The sequence below is a fragment of the Strongylocentrotus purpuratus genome, unplaced genomic scaffold (genome assembly GCF_000002235.5).
Source record: "Strongylocentrotus purpuratus isolate Spur 01 unplaced genomic scaffold, Spur_5.0 spur5_scaffold_2, whole genome shotgun sequence".
Taxonomy (NCBI): domain Eukaryota; kingdom Metazoa; phylum Echinodermata; class Echinoidea; order Camarodonta; family Strongylocentrotidae; genus Strongylocentrotus; species Strongylocentrotus purpuratus.
In genome coordinates, this window is record NW_022145605.1 from 37,203,130 (window position 1) to 37,218,083 (window position 14,954).

The window sequence follows — 14,954 nt, forward strand, 5'->3', positions numbered from 1 at the left end:
TGTAATGTCGAATTTGTCTTATATGTCTTTTGTTCTCTTTAAATTTATAAATCTGTTGCTGATGAATCAGAAATATGTGAAATCACAATAAAAGACCTGACAAGCAAGTCATGTTGTCAATGAGTTTTTTATGATTAGGCAATCAATGAAAGTCAACTGCAATAACAATATCAAGTTTTTATTAAGAAAATAGTTAAGAGCTGTATCTCTTTAAGTGCTTTCATGTTTATCAGTTTGGATGACCTCCTTCATGCAAGTTCACTGGACCCACTTGGGCCTGTATGATCAAGTGCAAGTCTTCTTATCAATAGCTAGTTTGCAGTCTCCTGTCTCTTATGTACAAATTTGCAATTGATATCAATCGTAAATAAGTTGCGAACTGTTTATAAGACGGGCCCTGGTCTTCAAGTATGTTCATGTCACTGAGAATATGTCTTTGCCTTTTTCAGATTATTACAACTGACTTTGGTCTACGAGTTCAGTATGATGGAGGATACAGAGCTGAAATAACACTCCCAGACACGTACAAGAACATAACATGTGGTTTGTGTGGTACATATGATGATCTGCAGGATAATGAATATACTAAGAAGAATGGTCTTGTGGTAAGTATATCAGAATTCATGTCTATTGCTGGAAAAGTGTTGATGACATTTCTGTGATTTAAATCAGGTATCTTTGATTTTATTTCTGTTTGACAGGATGTAAGTTTTCCAGCCCTACTTCATATGTAAATATTTTCATCACTGCATAAATCTCAAAACATCTTAGATTTGAACCATTATAGCTGCTATGCGTTTGTTTATCTAATTACCGCATTAACATGATAAACGTAATTAGTTTAAATATAATCATAAATGAAGACTCCAGATTGTAAAAATCCGGAGTTAAAAAGTATCCTTTCCCATTTTTGGTTATATTTATACTAGTTATGTATTCTATAATTAATAAACAATTCATGCTGTTAGTATGCATTGGATTGGTCTTTTTTTAAAGTGATATGTTATGGCTTATGGTCCAAAGATGTGGTGCAATGTGTGCAGCTCTTTGTAACTTAAAGAAAAACTACCTTTTGAATTGGATTTAATTATTTTTTTTTATATTTCAATGTTGACAAATTTGAATGTATTTTACATATTTGTTTTTGTAGGTGACTTCTGCCCGTGAGTTTGCCAACAGTTGGACTGTCTCTGATTGTGAGATTCCTGTAGAAGATGAGATCCCATGCTCAGATGATGCAACAAGGACTAAGGCAGAGGAACTATGCAACATTCTCAATGATGTAAATGGTGAGTTTGAAATGGGAATAGTATATTCAGTATTTCCAGAGTGTTATATTAGGGTCAGGACAAGGATAATAATTTTTTATCGTTTACTGCAATATTATTATTACACTCCATGAAACCAGCTTGCTCTTTCACATTGAAAGCATGCATGCATAATGACATTATTATTTTAACCCATTCCCCCTAGGGTCAATAGTGACAATACAGGAACCATCTGAATCCTGTAATCTGCTGATTAAGATTGATCTCTGAAGTTACGTATCCATATATCCATACGTGCCAACGTGCCTACATGCACATGTAACTTTACAGATCAATTTTACACAGTACATAAAAATACTGTGTTTGATCTGTTTTAAGTAAATTGTTTAAATAAGATGTACATGCATATGTATTTATGTCCCGACTAACCTTAATATCACTATCCAAAAGGTGTGACATGACTTGAAATTAAAGCTGGGTCTTTCTACATGTACATTTATATGCAGACAGAAGATTCAATCACTAACCCAACGTACATCTGTCTATAAGATGTTTTGCACATACATGTATGGATACATATACACCTTTAATACATATACATGTGTATATATATATGTATTTTTCATGGAAGTGACATTTTAACTACAAGAACATTTTTTTGCACATCCTTTCTTGTAGGTGTATTGGGACCTTGCTTTAATGTCCTTGACCCTGTTGTGTACTATGATGCCTGTGTGTATGACCTCTGTGTAACACTTCCTGAAGATGACTTGGTTTGTGCTGACATCGATGCCTATGCATCGGCCTGTAGACAGGCTGGAGGAGTCCTGGCTGGAAACTGGAGAGCAGAACTTACTCAATGTGGTATGTTGACAATTAAAAGGGGCTGCAAATAACGCATAGACATTGGAGTTTATTTAAAAATTGATTGATTGTTTTTTTTTGATTGATTGATTGTCTGATTGAATACAGACGTACAGTGTCGGGTTGATATGTATCGCTTTGTGTTTTTTATCTGCATTTGAAATTCAACTGTTCTTGTTGCAATTAGTAAATAATTAAGGACAAATTGTAACTGAAGTAATGATCTCTGTTATTTTGACAGAAACTGTATAAAGGAATGCTGGCTTCAAACTTTGACCTTATACTGAGTTCCAAAACTACTAGCTGTTTTTTTAAACTACTACTGCATTTCCCTTTAAACCAAAATGATTCTGTGAATCATGATTAAATGGATTTAGACTCTCAAAATATTATACTTGCTTTCACAGACTTGGTCAATTTCATGTTCCATGCATATACAATCTGTTATATGTAATTGGATTAATTGAAAATAATTCAGATTCATTTGTTCTATTATTAATGATCCATTGTATGTGATTGGAGTAATTAATAATAATTAAAATGCACTTCTACTCTTTGCACTAGTTTTTGAAGTATCATGGTAACATTGCAAATCATGCTACAGTCAAACCTGCTTTAGTGACCACCTGTCTACAAAGAACACATTTTTGTTTCCCTTGAAATTGGTCTCTCATTTAAACATGTACTAAAGGAACCTGCCCACGACCACCTTTTGTGTTTCCCTTGGGTGGTCACTATAGACAGGTTTGACTGTATATGTAACATCAGTGCACAGTAGCTGCAATTAAACAAGCATTTGAGCAAGGACTTTTATATTGCTTCATACTACAGGGCTGACCTGTCCTGTGAACTCCACCCTCCACTCCTGTGCCAGTGGCTGTCAGCCTGCCTGCTCCGATAATAACATCCAGTCTGACTGTCCAGTGTCCTGTATCGAGACATGTGTATGTGATGAGGGACTGGTATTAGATAGTGACAGGTGTGTGGAATCTCAAGACTGTGGATGTCTTGATGAAAATGCTGAATACCGCTCGGTGAGTATATACACACTTATTCATTCTCTCAGCCAAAAGATCGGTTATGACTAACATATTCAGATTTATGAATGTTTCTTTCCTGGGTAACTTATAATGAGGTGTCCATCAAGGCTCGGTCACAAATGCCATTATGAACTACTACGAACGCCGTACGAACGATTTTCAGACAATGGAAATTCGGGAAGACAATGGAAAAACAAGGAGATTCGTACAAAATTATCGTTTGTACGAACCTTTGTGACCATAGCATTAACCTGTTATTAATGAATGAACTACAATAATTGGAATCCATTCTGCATACATTGCTTGTTGCTATGTTGGGCAAACAGTACGCATACGATTTGAATATGTTAATAAACCGGTCTATTATGACCCGTGATGTACATGTAGATGTTTGTGTAACTTTTTTCTTGGTCCTAAAGTTTTTTATTATATCCCCTGGAAAAAAGAAATGTTGCTTGTGGCTTTTTAGTTAAAAGTCAATTGATATGGATTTTTACCTCATTAAGTTTGTTTCATATTCTATGGATAAAGGAAATCCAAATGATTGTTTAATTTCTTTGGATTGGCAGGAGACAATAGAACTTGATGAAAGGTTTTAAGGTTTTTCATTTTTTAAACAAATGTGATGAAATTTAATTTGTCTTGTATTTTCATGCTCCTGTCAATTTTGGAAATTCATTACAAAAATTAATTTACAAAGTACTTTACACATATGTCAGATTTAGAGGAACGTGGTAAATATTTTGCATTTTACCTTTTTACGATCTAGTCAGATATACTATGACACACACTACAATCACCTGCAATGGTGAATTTTTTCTTTATTCTTTTCTTTTTCGTCTTCCTCTTTCTTCCCCTCTTCACCTTCTCCTATTTATCATTATCATATTATTCTCTTTACTCTTTATTTCTATTTTTCTTTTCTTCTCAAATTCACTCTCCTTGTACCTCTCCAGAATCTCATACTATACTACTCCGTTTTTTGCCTTCTATAATATCTTTTAAAAACAGACCTACTTTATTGTGTTACTCAGTATGGGAGCCTATTCACATACAAGCTATGCTTTTTATTTAGGCTCCCCACATTTTACATTGTTCTACCTTGCCCGATATATCTACATATTTTGAAATTTCGTACTTATTTTCCGTACATTATATTTGATTTGAAATCTTTAATTTTTTTTATTTTTTCTTCTTGTGTGAAATCTACTCTTATAATAATATACACTTGTGTAAAAAAAGAATAAAAAAAAGAAAATAGACTGTTTTTCTATGTAAAATGTGGAATAAATATTGAAAAAAAATTATAAAAAAAATATCAGGAATTATGCCTTTACCCTTCTTCAGTATTGCCTTTATTGCATTCATATAATATCTTGATATACCTCATTTTTATGGTCATATAATACATGATATTCCTTGTCTGTAATCAGCTTAATGAAACATGGACAACCGACGATTGCAGGAGAAAGTGCAATTGTACAGGATCAGGGTCCGTTCAATGTTCCTCTTCCAGCGTATCATGTGGACCCAACGAGGAGTGTGCCATCAAGAGAGGGGTCAGAGACTGTTACTGTCTCGAGGATTACTCTAGGGATGACAATCAGGAATGCATCAGAGGTATAAAGATTATTTTTCTTCTTATTTTATGTTCATGTTTATAAGGATAGAATTGTATTTGCTTATCTGGAGCAAGTATTAAAAGAGGCCTTATCGAACAGAAAAGTTTCCAAAGAAATAATTGTGTGTAGTAACCTTAATGGATATAAAATAAGGATTGAAAGGGGAACAACTAACATTTACTATTGAATTGTTAGACAAACATTCTAGTAAAGTAGTTATTTATGTACGTATTATCAACAACCTCTTTTCTTCAAAATGATAGGTCAACACCTACATGTTTCCATTTAGGAATTATTCTCAGAAAAGACCACAGTACAAGGAAATAATATCTGCTATTTTGAAAGGTTATATACACACTTTTCCATTACTTAAGTTCATCTTTAAACCTTTTATAGAGCCAGGACACTGTATAGTTAGAGGAGATCCCCACTACGAGACCTTCGACCATCACAGGTACAACTTCCAAGGGGATTGTGAATACACCCTCATCAGACCCTGCAACAAGGAGGAGAATAGCAGTCTTGTGGACTTCCACCTGTGGAGCAACAACCTGAAGAATAACCCCTCTGATAGAGTGTCCTACATGAGAGGCTTCACTCTGGAGTATAATGGGACGCTGTTCAGTGTGGAGAGTGGGAACGAGGTGTATGTGAACGGAAGGAGACTGTCAGGTTCCCTGTTCAGCTATGGCAGTGATGTCAGGATACAGTGGGACAATCAGTACACGGTAAGTTTGAAGGGTTGAAGTTTATTCCTCGTCAGAATGCTGGTGCTGTCAATTTTGTAGTTTAGCTTACTTGCCACATTTCTGGCAGCTTCTCAACTCTCTTCAGATATCACAGTATCTCAGCTTCTTGTTTTGTACTGTATATTCACTTTATACATTCATTTTCCTAAATTTATAACAAAATCAAGTGTATATCTAAAATCATTTGATCAAAGAAAATGGTAGAGCATTTTGATTCTTTAACATCAAAGCTCATTTTGCGGATTATTTTTGGAAGGAGCTGTCATTCTTATGACTTGCAAGTTTAAGGTTATTACAAACTATGCTCTGAAATACAATATAAAATGAAGACGAGGCCTAATATGAGCTATCACCACAGAAAAGGTCTGTTTTGTTTGTGTATCAATAACAATCACTTTGTCATGTCCATTATCTTTTGGACAGTTCTTGGTGACCTCTTTTGGATTGCAAGTGGTTTATGATGGGAAGCATACAGCAGACATAGATCTGAGCTATGATTACTGGACCAAGACCTGTGGTCTATGTGGTACCTTCGATGGTGATGATAGCAACGAGTACAGACGACTAGACGGGTCTCAGGTAAGGAGAACGTTTTCGTAAAGTTCAACGGGTTGGTGAACTGATAGACAGGAAAGACTTGTCACTGATGGATCATGAGCTTCTTGATGTTCACTACTCAGATACAATTTCAGGACTGTACACCCCTGCAACTCCGCCAGCCCTCTGGAAAACTACTCCTCTAGGATAATTTACTGCTTTGACAATGCCCCAGAATAAATTAATGATATAAATAGAAACTGCCCCAATGAAAACTAGTTCTCTGTACAACTACCACCTGTTATTACCCCCTGCAATTACTCCTAAGACATTTATTCCCTGAGGAGAAAATTACCCTCCAGAGTGATAATCTACATGTTTATTATAACCCCTAGACAGTTGCCCAAGCCAAGGGGTAGTTGCCATAGCAGTTATTTGTCCTGGGGAACAGTTATCCTAGAGATGTGTTATGGGAGTAGCTCTCCAGAGGTGTGATCCAGGGGTTAGTTGTTCTACAGTTCTTTAATACCTGTAACTAATGTTTGTTAGTATGAACATGCGCATGCACATGCATGTACAGGTACATGTACATGTATGTGTATCCAAGTTATTAGTGCAATCCCTGACATTCTTTCACTTGTTTATGTTTCTGTCTGGATGACCACATTAAAGATATGGACTTTCTCATTCCCCCTCCCTCTCACTCACCCTCTCTGTCTGTTCAGACACCATACATGACAGTCTTCATCCAGGATTGGGTCATTAACCCCTCATCCTGCAATGGGGAATCCCCTGAGCCACCTGTGTGTGAAGGAGAAACATATGAGGAAGCTCTCGACCTGTGTTACATATTCAGCTACCCAGATAGTAAGTCTGCCATACGCCTTTAGTGATTTTTACAAATAAATCCAGAAAAATTATACAGTTACATGTATCTGCAGAGGTTCAATGTACAAGACTAGTTTGATCTTGTATTTGAGAAGGGTTGTAAATGCATGAACAGTAATGAGACAATTCACACTGAAGTACCTGGTCTGTGTGTCCGTCATGACACCACTCAAGGATGCCAGTTCTCTGGATTCCCCCCTGCTTCCAGGTCCTGTAACCTCTTTAAAAAATATTTGTTTACTTGTACGTCTAATGTACAGAACAGAATAGCATTCCAATAGTGGATTGTGGGGTCCCTTTTTAGGTTAAATTGGTAAAATCAAATGATATCCCTGACCTGTTCATGAATTCATTATAAAAGTTGGAAAAAACAAGTTCATATTTGCCATGTATCGTGTATCTTTGGTACCGTACCTTTGTGATCATTTCATTCCTTCTGTTATCTGAATTATTTACTGTATACTGCAAGTTGAAATCATTGTTACATATATAATTTATATAAACATTGTGTTTCATATTGTACCGTTAGAAGGAAATAAATGTTAATAAATACAAAACACAAAATACAAATTTTCAAAAAATATTAAATGATAGTACTAGGCACATCTCATTAAATTCTTCGACTAGAATTCATTTCAAATTTTAAACGTAAATAATTTGTCTGTGTCAACAGGTCCTCTGTCTGGGTGCTTCGACTTTGTCTCTCCCCGTGATCTGTACGAGGACTGTGTGTATGATTCCTGTGCCTTGGGTCCTGGGTTTGACGTATGTGATTACATTCAGGAATATGCCTTGATCTGTATGGATGAGGGCATTGACCTTGGAGAGTGGAGGTCAGAGGTGCCTGAGTGTGGTGAGTAGAAAACTTGACTTTTATCCGTTTTCTTCTTTAAAAGCATGTTTTTTGTGCTTTAATATCCCCTTTGGATCCTGCAAATATCACTTAATGTCGGGTTATTTCACTCTTGCATTTTACTCTGATTTCAGTAAGTGCATGTCTTTCTGATTGGCTAATTATGAGTGATTTTAGGCTATTGGTATCTTGCAAGAAGATATTATGACAAATTAAGGGTATTATTAAAACTAATAATCTGATACTAGATCAAGATATATTTAAAAGCTTGTTTTCTACCATTTAATCAATTTCAAGTTTAAATGCAGAAGAATTTGATGCACATATATTAATACAGCATGGATGAAAATTTAAATTTCGCAAATAAATAGAAATAGATGTGGATATCTTTATACAGTTACCTCCCATTTAAGACATTTTGTTTTGTTATATTCCTAGCATGCATTTCCAATAGACTCAAAGTGTTCTCAGACTTAATAGTCATGTCTTCATTACTTTGGTTCATCTATTCTACTTCGTTTCTAGCAATCACCTGTACCGGTGGTAAAGTCTACCAGACAGGAGCGAGCGCATGCCAGCCGACCTGTGGGTTCCAGAACTCTGGACCCTGCACACGCCCCTCCTACGACAGGTGCGTCTGCCCAGAGGGGCTGGTGGAGGACGGGGACCGGTGTGTGGATCCCAACGAGTGTGGGTGCAACTTCTTCTACGGAGGAGAGAACATCCACATGGAGGTGAGATGTGTTGTGACCTTTGAAGTATCATATCTTCAGTTTTGTCAAGAAAATGATGAGTGCGATATCGAGTTCTACTTATTTTTGTATAGAATCGGACATAATATCTGTCATTAAAATAACATTCATGATTGTAAAGTGCATTTAGGATGTATTTTGAAAGTGCACAATGTATGCATAATTATTATATAATTATTCTTGTTATAATTATTTGTATTGTTGTTATTATTGTTGTTATTATTATTATTTTTATTGTTGTTATTATTATTATTTTTATTGTTGGTAGTAATAGTATTATTTATAAAATATTGAACGGTCTTACATGTAGGTGGGATACATTTGTATATCATACACTATGAACATGACTGACAAAGAAAGCGGACAAAATATACAGTTCGTCAGGTAGACAAAGGAACATCCCTTCACTGCTATTATGTAAAAATGTGTAGAACAGGTGTCACATGCATATTCACTTTTTACATAATAGCAGTGAAGGGATGTTCTTTTGTCTACCTGAGGAACTGTATATTTTGTCCGCTTTCTTTGTTCGACATGTTCATAGTGATACAAGCTGAAAAGTGATATGCTGATTTTTCTGGTTTGCTTAATACCTTTCGTACAAATAATGATACTAATTATTTTGATGATGATGATGATGGTGAGGATCACAAAAAAAGATATTATTGCATTATTTTGCCCATGGAACATAAAGGGGCAAAATACAGAGACTATAAGTGAATTTCATCCATGCTGTAGAGGAAAAATCTGATTGTTTTACTTTATATTTTTTCTTTTTTTTAATGTGTAGTCTGGATCGGAATGGATCAGTGATACCTGCGACCGGCGCTGCACCTGTACGGGCATCACTTTGACTTGTACTGACATAGAATGTGGAGAGTTTGAAGAATGTGTCATCAAAGGAGGTGTTAGAGACTGCTTCTGTTTCAATAGATTCACTCGTAATGAAGAAGATATATGTGTCAGAGGTTTGTCTACTTTCTTTTTGTTCTTAAATTAATTTTGGAGAAATTTGCATGGAACCTTGATTTTCATTTTTTAACAACTTAGGATTAGCTATGGTGTTTATTATACCTCTTTACATTATTAGAAGGATTATGATCTTATACTGTATGTAATACTTCTAGTACTTTGTATATTGATCATAATTATTTTTTTTAATAGAAAGAAATATACTTAAGTTCACTTATGCTTTTGCAAAGAAAACTTACATTGTAATCATATTCTGAAATAGCCCAGGATGTGTTTTGCACAAATATTTTCAAGGTTATTAATTTCAAAACGTAAACCCAAATGGATAATTGTGGCAAATAGCAGTGCAAAATCTTAGTTCAAGAATCAGATTTGATGAGATAAGAAAGACAAGACAGTGCATATATATAATGAGACCTTGATATTTTTATCCTTGATGCAGCTCCTGGAGTATGCACTGTTTGGGGTGACCCTCACTATGTCACCTTTGACAACGGTAACCACAACTTCCAAGGAGACTGTGAGTACACCCTGGTCAGACCATGCACTGACCGGATGGACCTCGTCGATTTCCACCTCTGGGGTGACAACGTGAAGAACAATCCCTCCGAGAGGGTTTCTTACCTGCGGAAGATTGTGCTTGAGGTGAACGGCACCAGCATTGCCATCACGAGGAACCGTGAGATCCTAGTGAATGGAGCCAGGAGGATAGCACCTGTTAGGTTGAACAATGGCATCATGATACGTTCGGATAGCTCCTACTCGGTAAGAAGCAGTTGTCTTTATGCAATGAGTATTCTTTTTCAGAGTGAGGTTTCTGCGTGCTGTAAGTTTAATTCATCCTTCTTTCTGAACTATTTAATATGACACATTTATGATGATAGTAATAGTTGTATTTATATACCAGTATATAAATTACTGAGACAACTAATTACTAATTCTCTAGCTGAGCTACCATCTAAGGGAAATAAGTATTAAAAAAATATCTCCCTACAGGTACAAGCACCTTACCAAACGATATATCTTTGCTAAAAATAATGGTGAAGATTAAAAATAGTTTTAAAAAAATGGTGCTATATTAATTTGAGGAGAGACAAAGAGACAATATGTTTGTTATAAAGTCAACTGGTTACATGACAGTTATGAGGTGTTTATTTCTTTAATTTGTTTTATATCCCAGACCATTGAGACTAATTTTGGACTGAATGTGCGGTATGATGGTTCCGAAACTGCCAATATTGAGGTATCTTACGACTACTGGAATGCTACATGTGGACTCTGCGGTACCTTTGATGACGACAGTACCAATGAGTTCAGATTACAAGATGGAAGTCTGGTGAGTAGAGCTTCATGCAGTGATTCCATGAAGTGACATAAGAAATTATTATTTATTCCCTAGCAAGGAAAGCTCTTTTAAGATTATTATTGGCCCTATAATCAATTATATTTGAGATTAATTTTTCACCAATGAGTCCAGCTTAATTTTTTATGATCATTTTGTGGGAAGCAATACATTAAATTACTTATTCTTGACTATTATAGCTTCTAATAAAGTGATGTGCTATACCAAGAGCTGCAGGCTTCTCCCCAAAAATCCTAAGGCTGATGGGGATCATTCTGTTACATTTTATGATAAGAAATGCAGGTTATCATTTCGAAATTCCTGAGGAAAGACATTTACTACTAGGGTGTGCTGTATTTCACTTTGCATTATGATGTGATATTGGTCTTCAGAATGGATTATAAATGATTACATTTAATAGTGAATTTATCTGAATTGTCATGTTCTGATGTAGGCCTAAACCAAATATTTTGACGAACTTTGAAATCCCCAATTCATGTTTCCTCTTTGAAATACATATTTGACTGTGCTTTGTTTATGTGAATGTGCTCTTTTTTTGCTCATGCAGACACCATATGAAAATGTGTTTGGCAATAACTGGGTCCTTGATGCATACGAGTGCGAAACCGGTATAGAAAGACCAGTTGACAGATGTGAGGAAGACTCTGCTATCAAAACGTTGGTGGAAGATATCTGCTACGTCTTTATCAATCCTGAAGGTACAGTATTAAAGATTGTGTGTGGTTGTGTTGACATTGTAGGTATTAACATTTTTTTTATTCAACATAAATTTCATATTCAATGATTCTCTCGTGAATTTATCATTGAAAGGATCAAAATGCCATATTTATCATTCATGTATGTGAACATTATCCCACTTTTTATATTTTTTTCATTGAAGATCTCAACTGGTTAGTGATGCAAAATGAGGGAGTCTCCTTAATTTTTTTTAGTTTGAATATACTTGTAAGCTGGAAGAAGTTTCTCCAGTGAAATGAGGGAGCTAAGCTTAATTTCTATTGTGACTTATCCTTTTAGATCTATCTGTGAATGTAGATTCAATCCAATTAAATTCCAACTAAACTCCTGAAGTGTTGATTTGACTCAATGCAACCCATTCAATTTTAGTCCACCCTGTTTTAGTCACTACATACATGTACCTATCAAAATATATGAGATAATTAATGACCTTCATTGCATGACCTTCAGGACCTCTTGGTGACTGTCTTGACTTTGTGAATGAGGATGCCTACTATGATGCTTGCATCTATGACCTCTGCTATACTGATCCTGGTAATGACATCATTTGCGGAGCCTTGCAGGAGTACGTCCAGCAGTGCAGGGAAGCTAACGGCATCATCGGAAATTGGAGAGAAGGGGTCCTACAGTGTCGTAAGTCAATTTCGTCATACCTCATTTTTACACCATTTAATTGGGAACAGGAACCGGCAAGGCACAACTGTTGTCAATTTTCTTTGAAAAGAGCATGGGATCTAGAAGTCGATGGCATAAGGGGGAAAGGAACACCAAATATTTCATGGAAAGATATGGTTAAGAAAGAAAGCAGTGAGGGCGGTCTAAACAAAGAGATGCTCATGGAAAAAAAGAAGTTGACGGACTGTCAACATGGTGTGAAAGCTAGTAAGCCCCTCGTAAGAGGCAAAATGCATACTTTATTAAATGACGATGAAGATAACGTTTGTACAACAGCTTAAGAATACTCTCTGTGATTCAAAATTAATTAATTATCGTCACTATTTGATCATATTTTCTATTTCATGTCTTTTTTTCTTTTGTTTCCACTGTGGAGTGGGATGTCTCCTTCATAACTCTAGTTCATGCATTTCAATCTTTAGCATCTACATTTAAAGGTTTGGCAGTCTCAGATATATTAAGATGCCTGCATGATTATTAAGTACAATTCATGTTGTCATCTTTCTTATTACCATTCTCTGAATTTTGTATCTACACAAGAGTAGATTCCTAATATTCCATTTTAATCCAGGTCAAAATGAATGAAAGTAGAGAAAGTTCTTTTATAATCAAGCTTTAATAATTAATTCCATTCTTGATGAATTCATCCACCGCAGCTTTTGAGTGTCCCAGCGACAAGACCTACCAGTCATGTGGGAGCGCCTGCCAGCCGAGCTGTGCCGAGCCTGAGGCTGACCTGAACTGCACCCTACCCTGCCATGAGACCTGCAGCTGCCCTGAGGGACAGCTGGATGATGGTGGGCGATGTGTGGAACCAGAGAACTGTGGATGCACTCTTCCAGATGGGAGCTACATATCGGTGAGTGGACGGAACCTTCTACCGAATGAGTCCGAGCAGGGAAGTGTACCGCTACTTCCAAATACGAGCATGGTTGGATAATATCTCTCTCTCATGATGTGATGAAATCTAGGATTTGAACAGAATACAGAAAACTTTATGACCGTATCCTAGATGTAAGGGAGGAATGATGAGAGTATAATTATACAGAAGGACTCCACCTGCTTTGATAGCAGTTTTATGCTTATTTTTTATCAGCGATTACATTACATACATGAATATCTCCACATTTTTATCCTGTATCAAATTTTCTTCAGAATTCGTTGATTTTTTTATTTTTCTGATTTCACTGGAGTCAAATTGTCATCAGAACAGAGTTTTTCTTCAACTATCTTTGAAAGCTTTGAGAGTCCTCTTTGTATGTCTTATTTTGTCAAGAAATTTAATTTTTTTTTTTTTTACCTTGTAATTAATTTATTCAATATTTTGTGACATAATCAAATCATTTATATAAGGTAATATATAATGTATTTCAAGCCTCAATCTAATTCTAATTCAAAGAATGATTGTTCCATGGACCACATTTTTAAAGAACTTCGTGAAGAATACTTTATTATTAGAATAATCTCCACCCAGGTGTTAAATGGGTACCCGGTAGGATGCGGCCGTCATTGTTGGTCAAACTGTTTTTGAGCATCAAGTAACGCCTGGCTGGAATGCTCCCCAGGGAGTGGAGATTGTGCACAGTGTGTGCGGGCAAGAATGGAATCCAATGACTGGGGTAATAGTATATCTGTAAAGCGCTTAGAGACATTTGCATTAAAGATAAAGACCAGTTATGTTCATGCGATTGCACCGTAAGAGAAACGTTGTGGAAGCGATCAGAAAAGGTTGATCGTATACTGCAAGGTTCTGGAATCATCAAATGATAAGAAATTTTGCCCAGTCTTGGTAAAGTTACAAGCACTGTACACAGAAAGATGTATATGGGACTACACGACACGTGCACTATATCTATCAGGTCCAAATAGATATAATAATGTACCAAATATATCAATTAGTAGGCGGTTTTATGGCAAATTTGTATGATCACGTATTAGTCAAAACATACTCTTTCACATGATTGGTAATAAGAGCTTCCATTTCATTTTTTAGAGAGGGGCATTTCCAAAACTGGTCTTTATCTTAAAGCACTATGTAAAAGCGGAGTATTATTAGTATTATTATATTATCCATGTTCTTTGATCTTTGCAGGCTGGGATGATGTGGATCAACGACGACTGCTCTCAATCGTGTAGCTGCACAGGAGGTGTGGCCGAGTGTGTACCTTATGGGTGCAGGGATTATCAGGAGTGTCGACTCAAAGGCAATGTCAGGGATTGCTACTGCATTGACAAGTTTACTTATGATGGTGAACAGTGTGTCAGAGGTCAGTGATATGATTATACTCTACATTAATTAATGGCAGTTTGCCTACAGTTAAAGAGAAGGTTGAGTTCTGGGAAGAGGTGAAAAAAAATTTGTGAGCGTTATCATTGTTATTATGCAAGTATAGAAGAACATCATATTAAAAACGTTCCCTGAAAAGCATGGCTCTTCAATTGCCTTAATATTCTAGATATAGCATGTAACAGCAGAAAAAAAGCGGGACAGATTTTTTCGCCCCATTTTCTTGTATTCCCATATACATCTTTGTTTGTACAAAGCCTGTAACTTTACCAAGACTGGGCCTATTTCTTATCATTTTGAAAATTCCAGAATCTTCCAGTAGACACCAATAATTATATGCCAAATG

General features: G+C 35.9%; 1 protein-coding gene across 1 annotated transcript in view; it reads left to right on the forward strand.

Annotated features, from left to right (window-relative positions):
- Positions 1-14,954, forward strand: part of LOC105438750 (IgGFc-binding protein-like) — a gene marked incomplete at its 3' end in the record, with an annotated part of 54,382 nt that overhangs the window by 31,200 nt on the left and 8,228 nt on the right. The window contains exons 32-48 of the mRNA XM_030991261.1: positions 450-605; positions 1,151-1,289; positions 1,947-2,132; positions 2,964-3,166; positions 4,606-4,792; positions 5,191-5,522; positions 5,967-6,122; positions 6,806-6,947; positions 7,642-7,821; positions 8,347-8,555; positions 9,364-9,541; positions 9,988-10,310; positions 10,726-10,881; positions 11,456-11,606; positions 12,097-12,279; positions 12,978-13,180; positions 14,414-14,588. Coding sequence (XP_030847121.1) covers positions 450-605; positions 1,151-1,289; positions 1,947-2,132; positions 2,964-3,166; positions 4,606-4,792; positions 5,191-5,522; positions 5,967-6,122; positions 6,806-6,947; positions 7,642-7,821; positions 8,347-8,555; positions 9,364-9,541; positions 9,988-10,310; positions 10,726-10,881; positions 11,456-11,606; positions 12,097-12,279; positions 12,978-13,180; positions 14,414-14,588 — 3,259 coding nt within the window. The remainder of the gene's footprint in view (positions 1-449; positions 606-1,150; positions 1,290-1,946; positions 2,133-2,963; positions 3,167-4,605; positions 4,793-5,190; positions 5,523-5,966; positions 6,123-6,805; positions 6,948-7,641; positions 7,822-8,346; positions 8,556-9,363; positions 9,542-9,987; positions 10,311-10,725; positions 10,882-11,455; positions 11,607-12,096; positions 12,280-12,977; positions 13,181-14,413; positions 14,589-14,954) is intronic.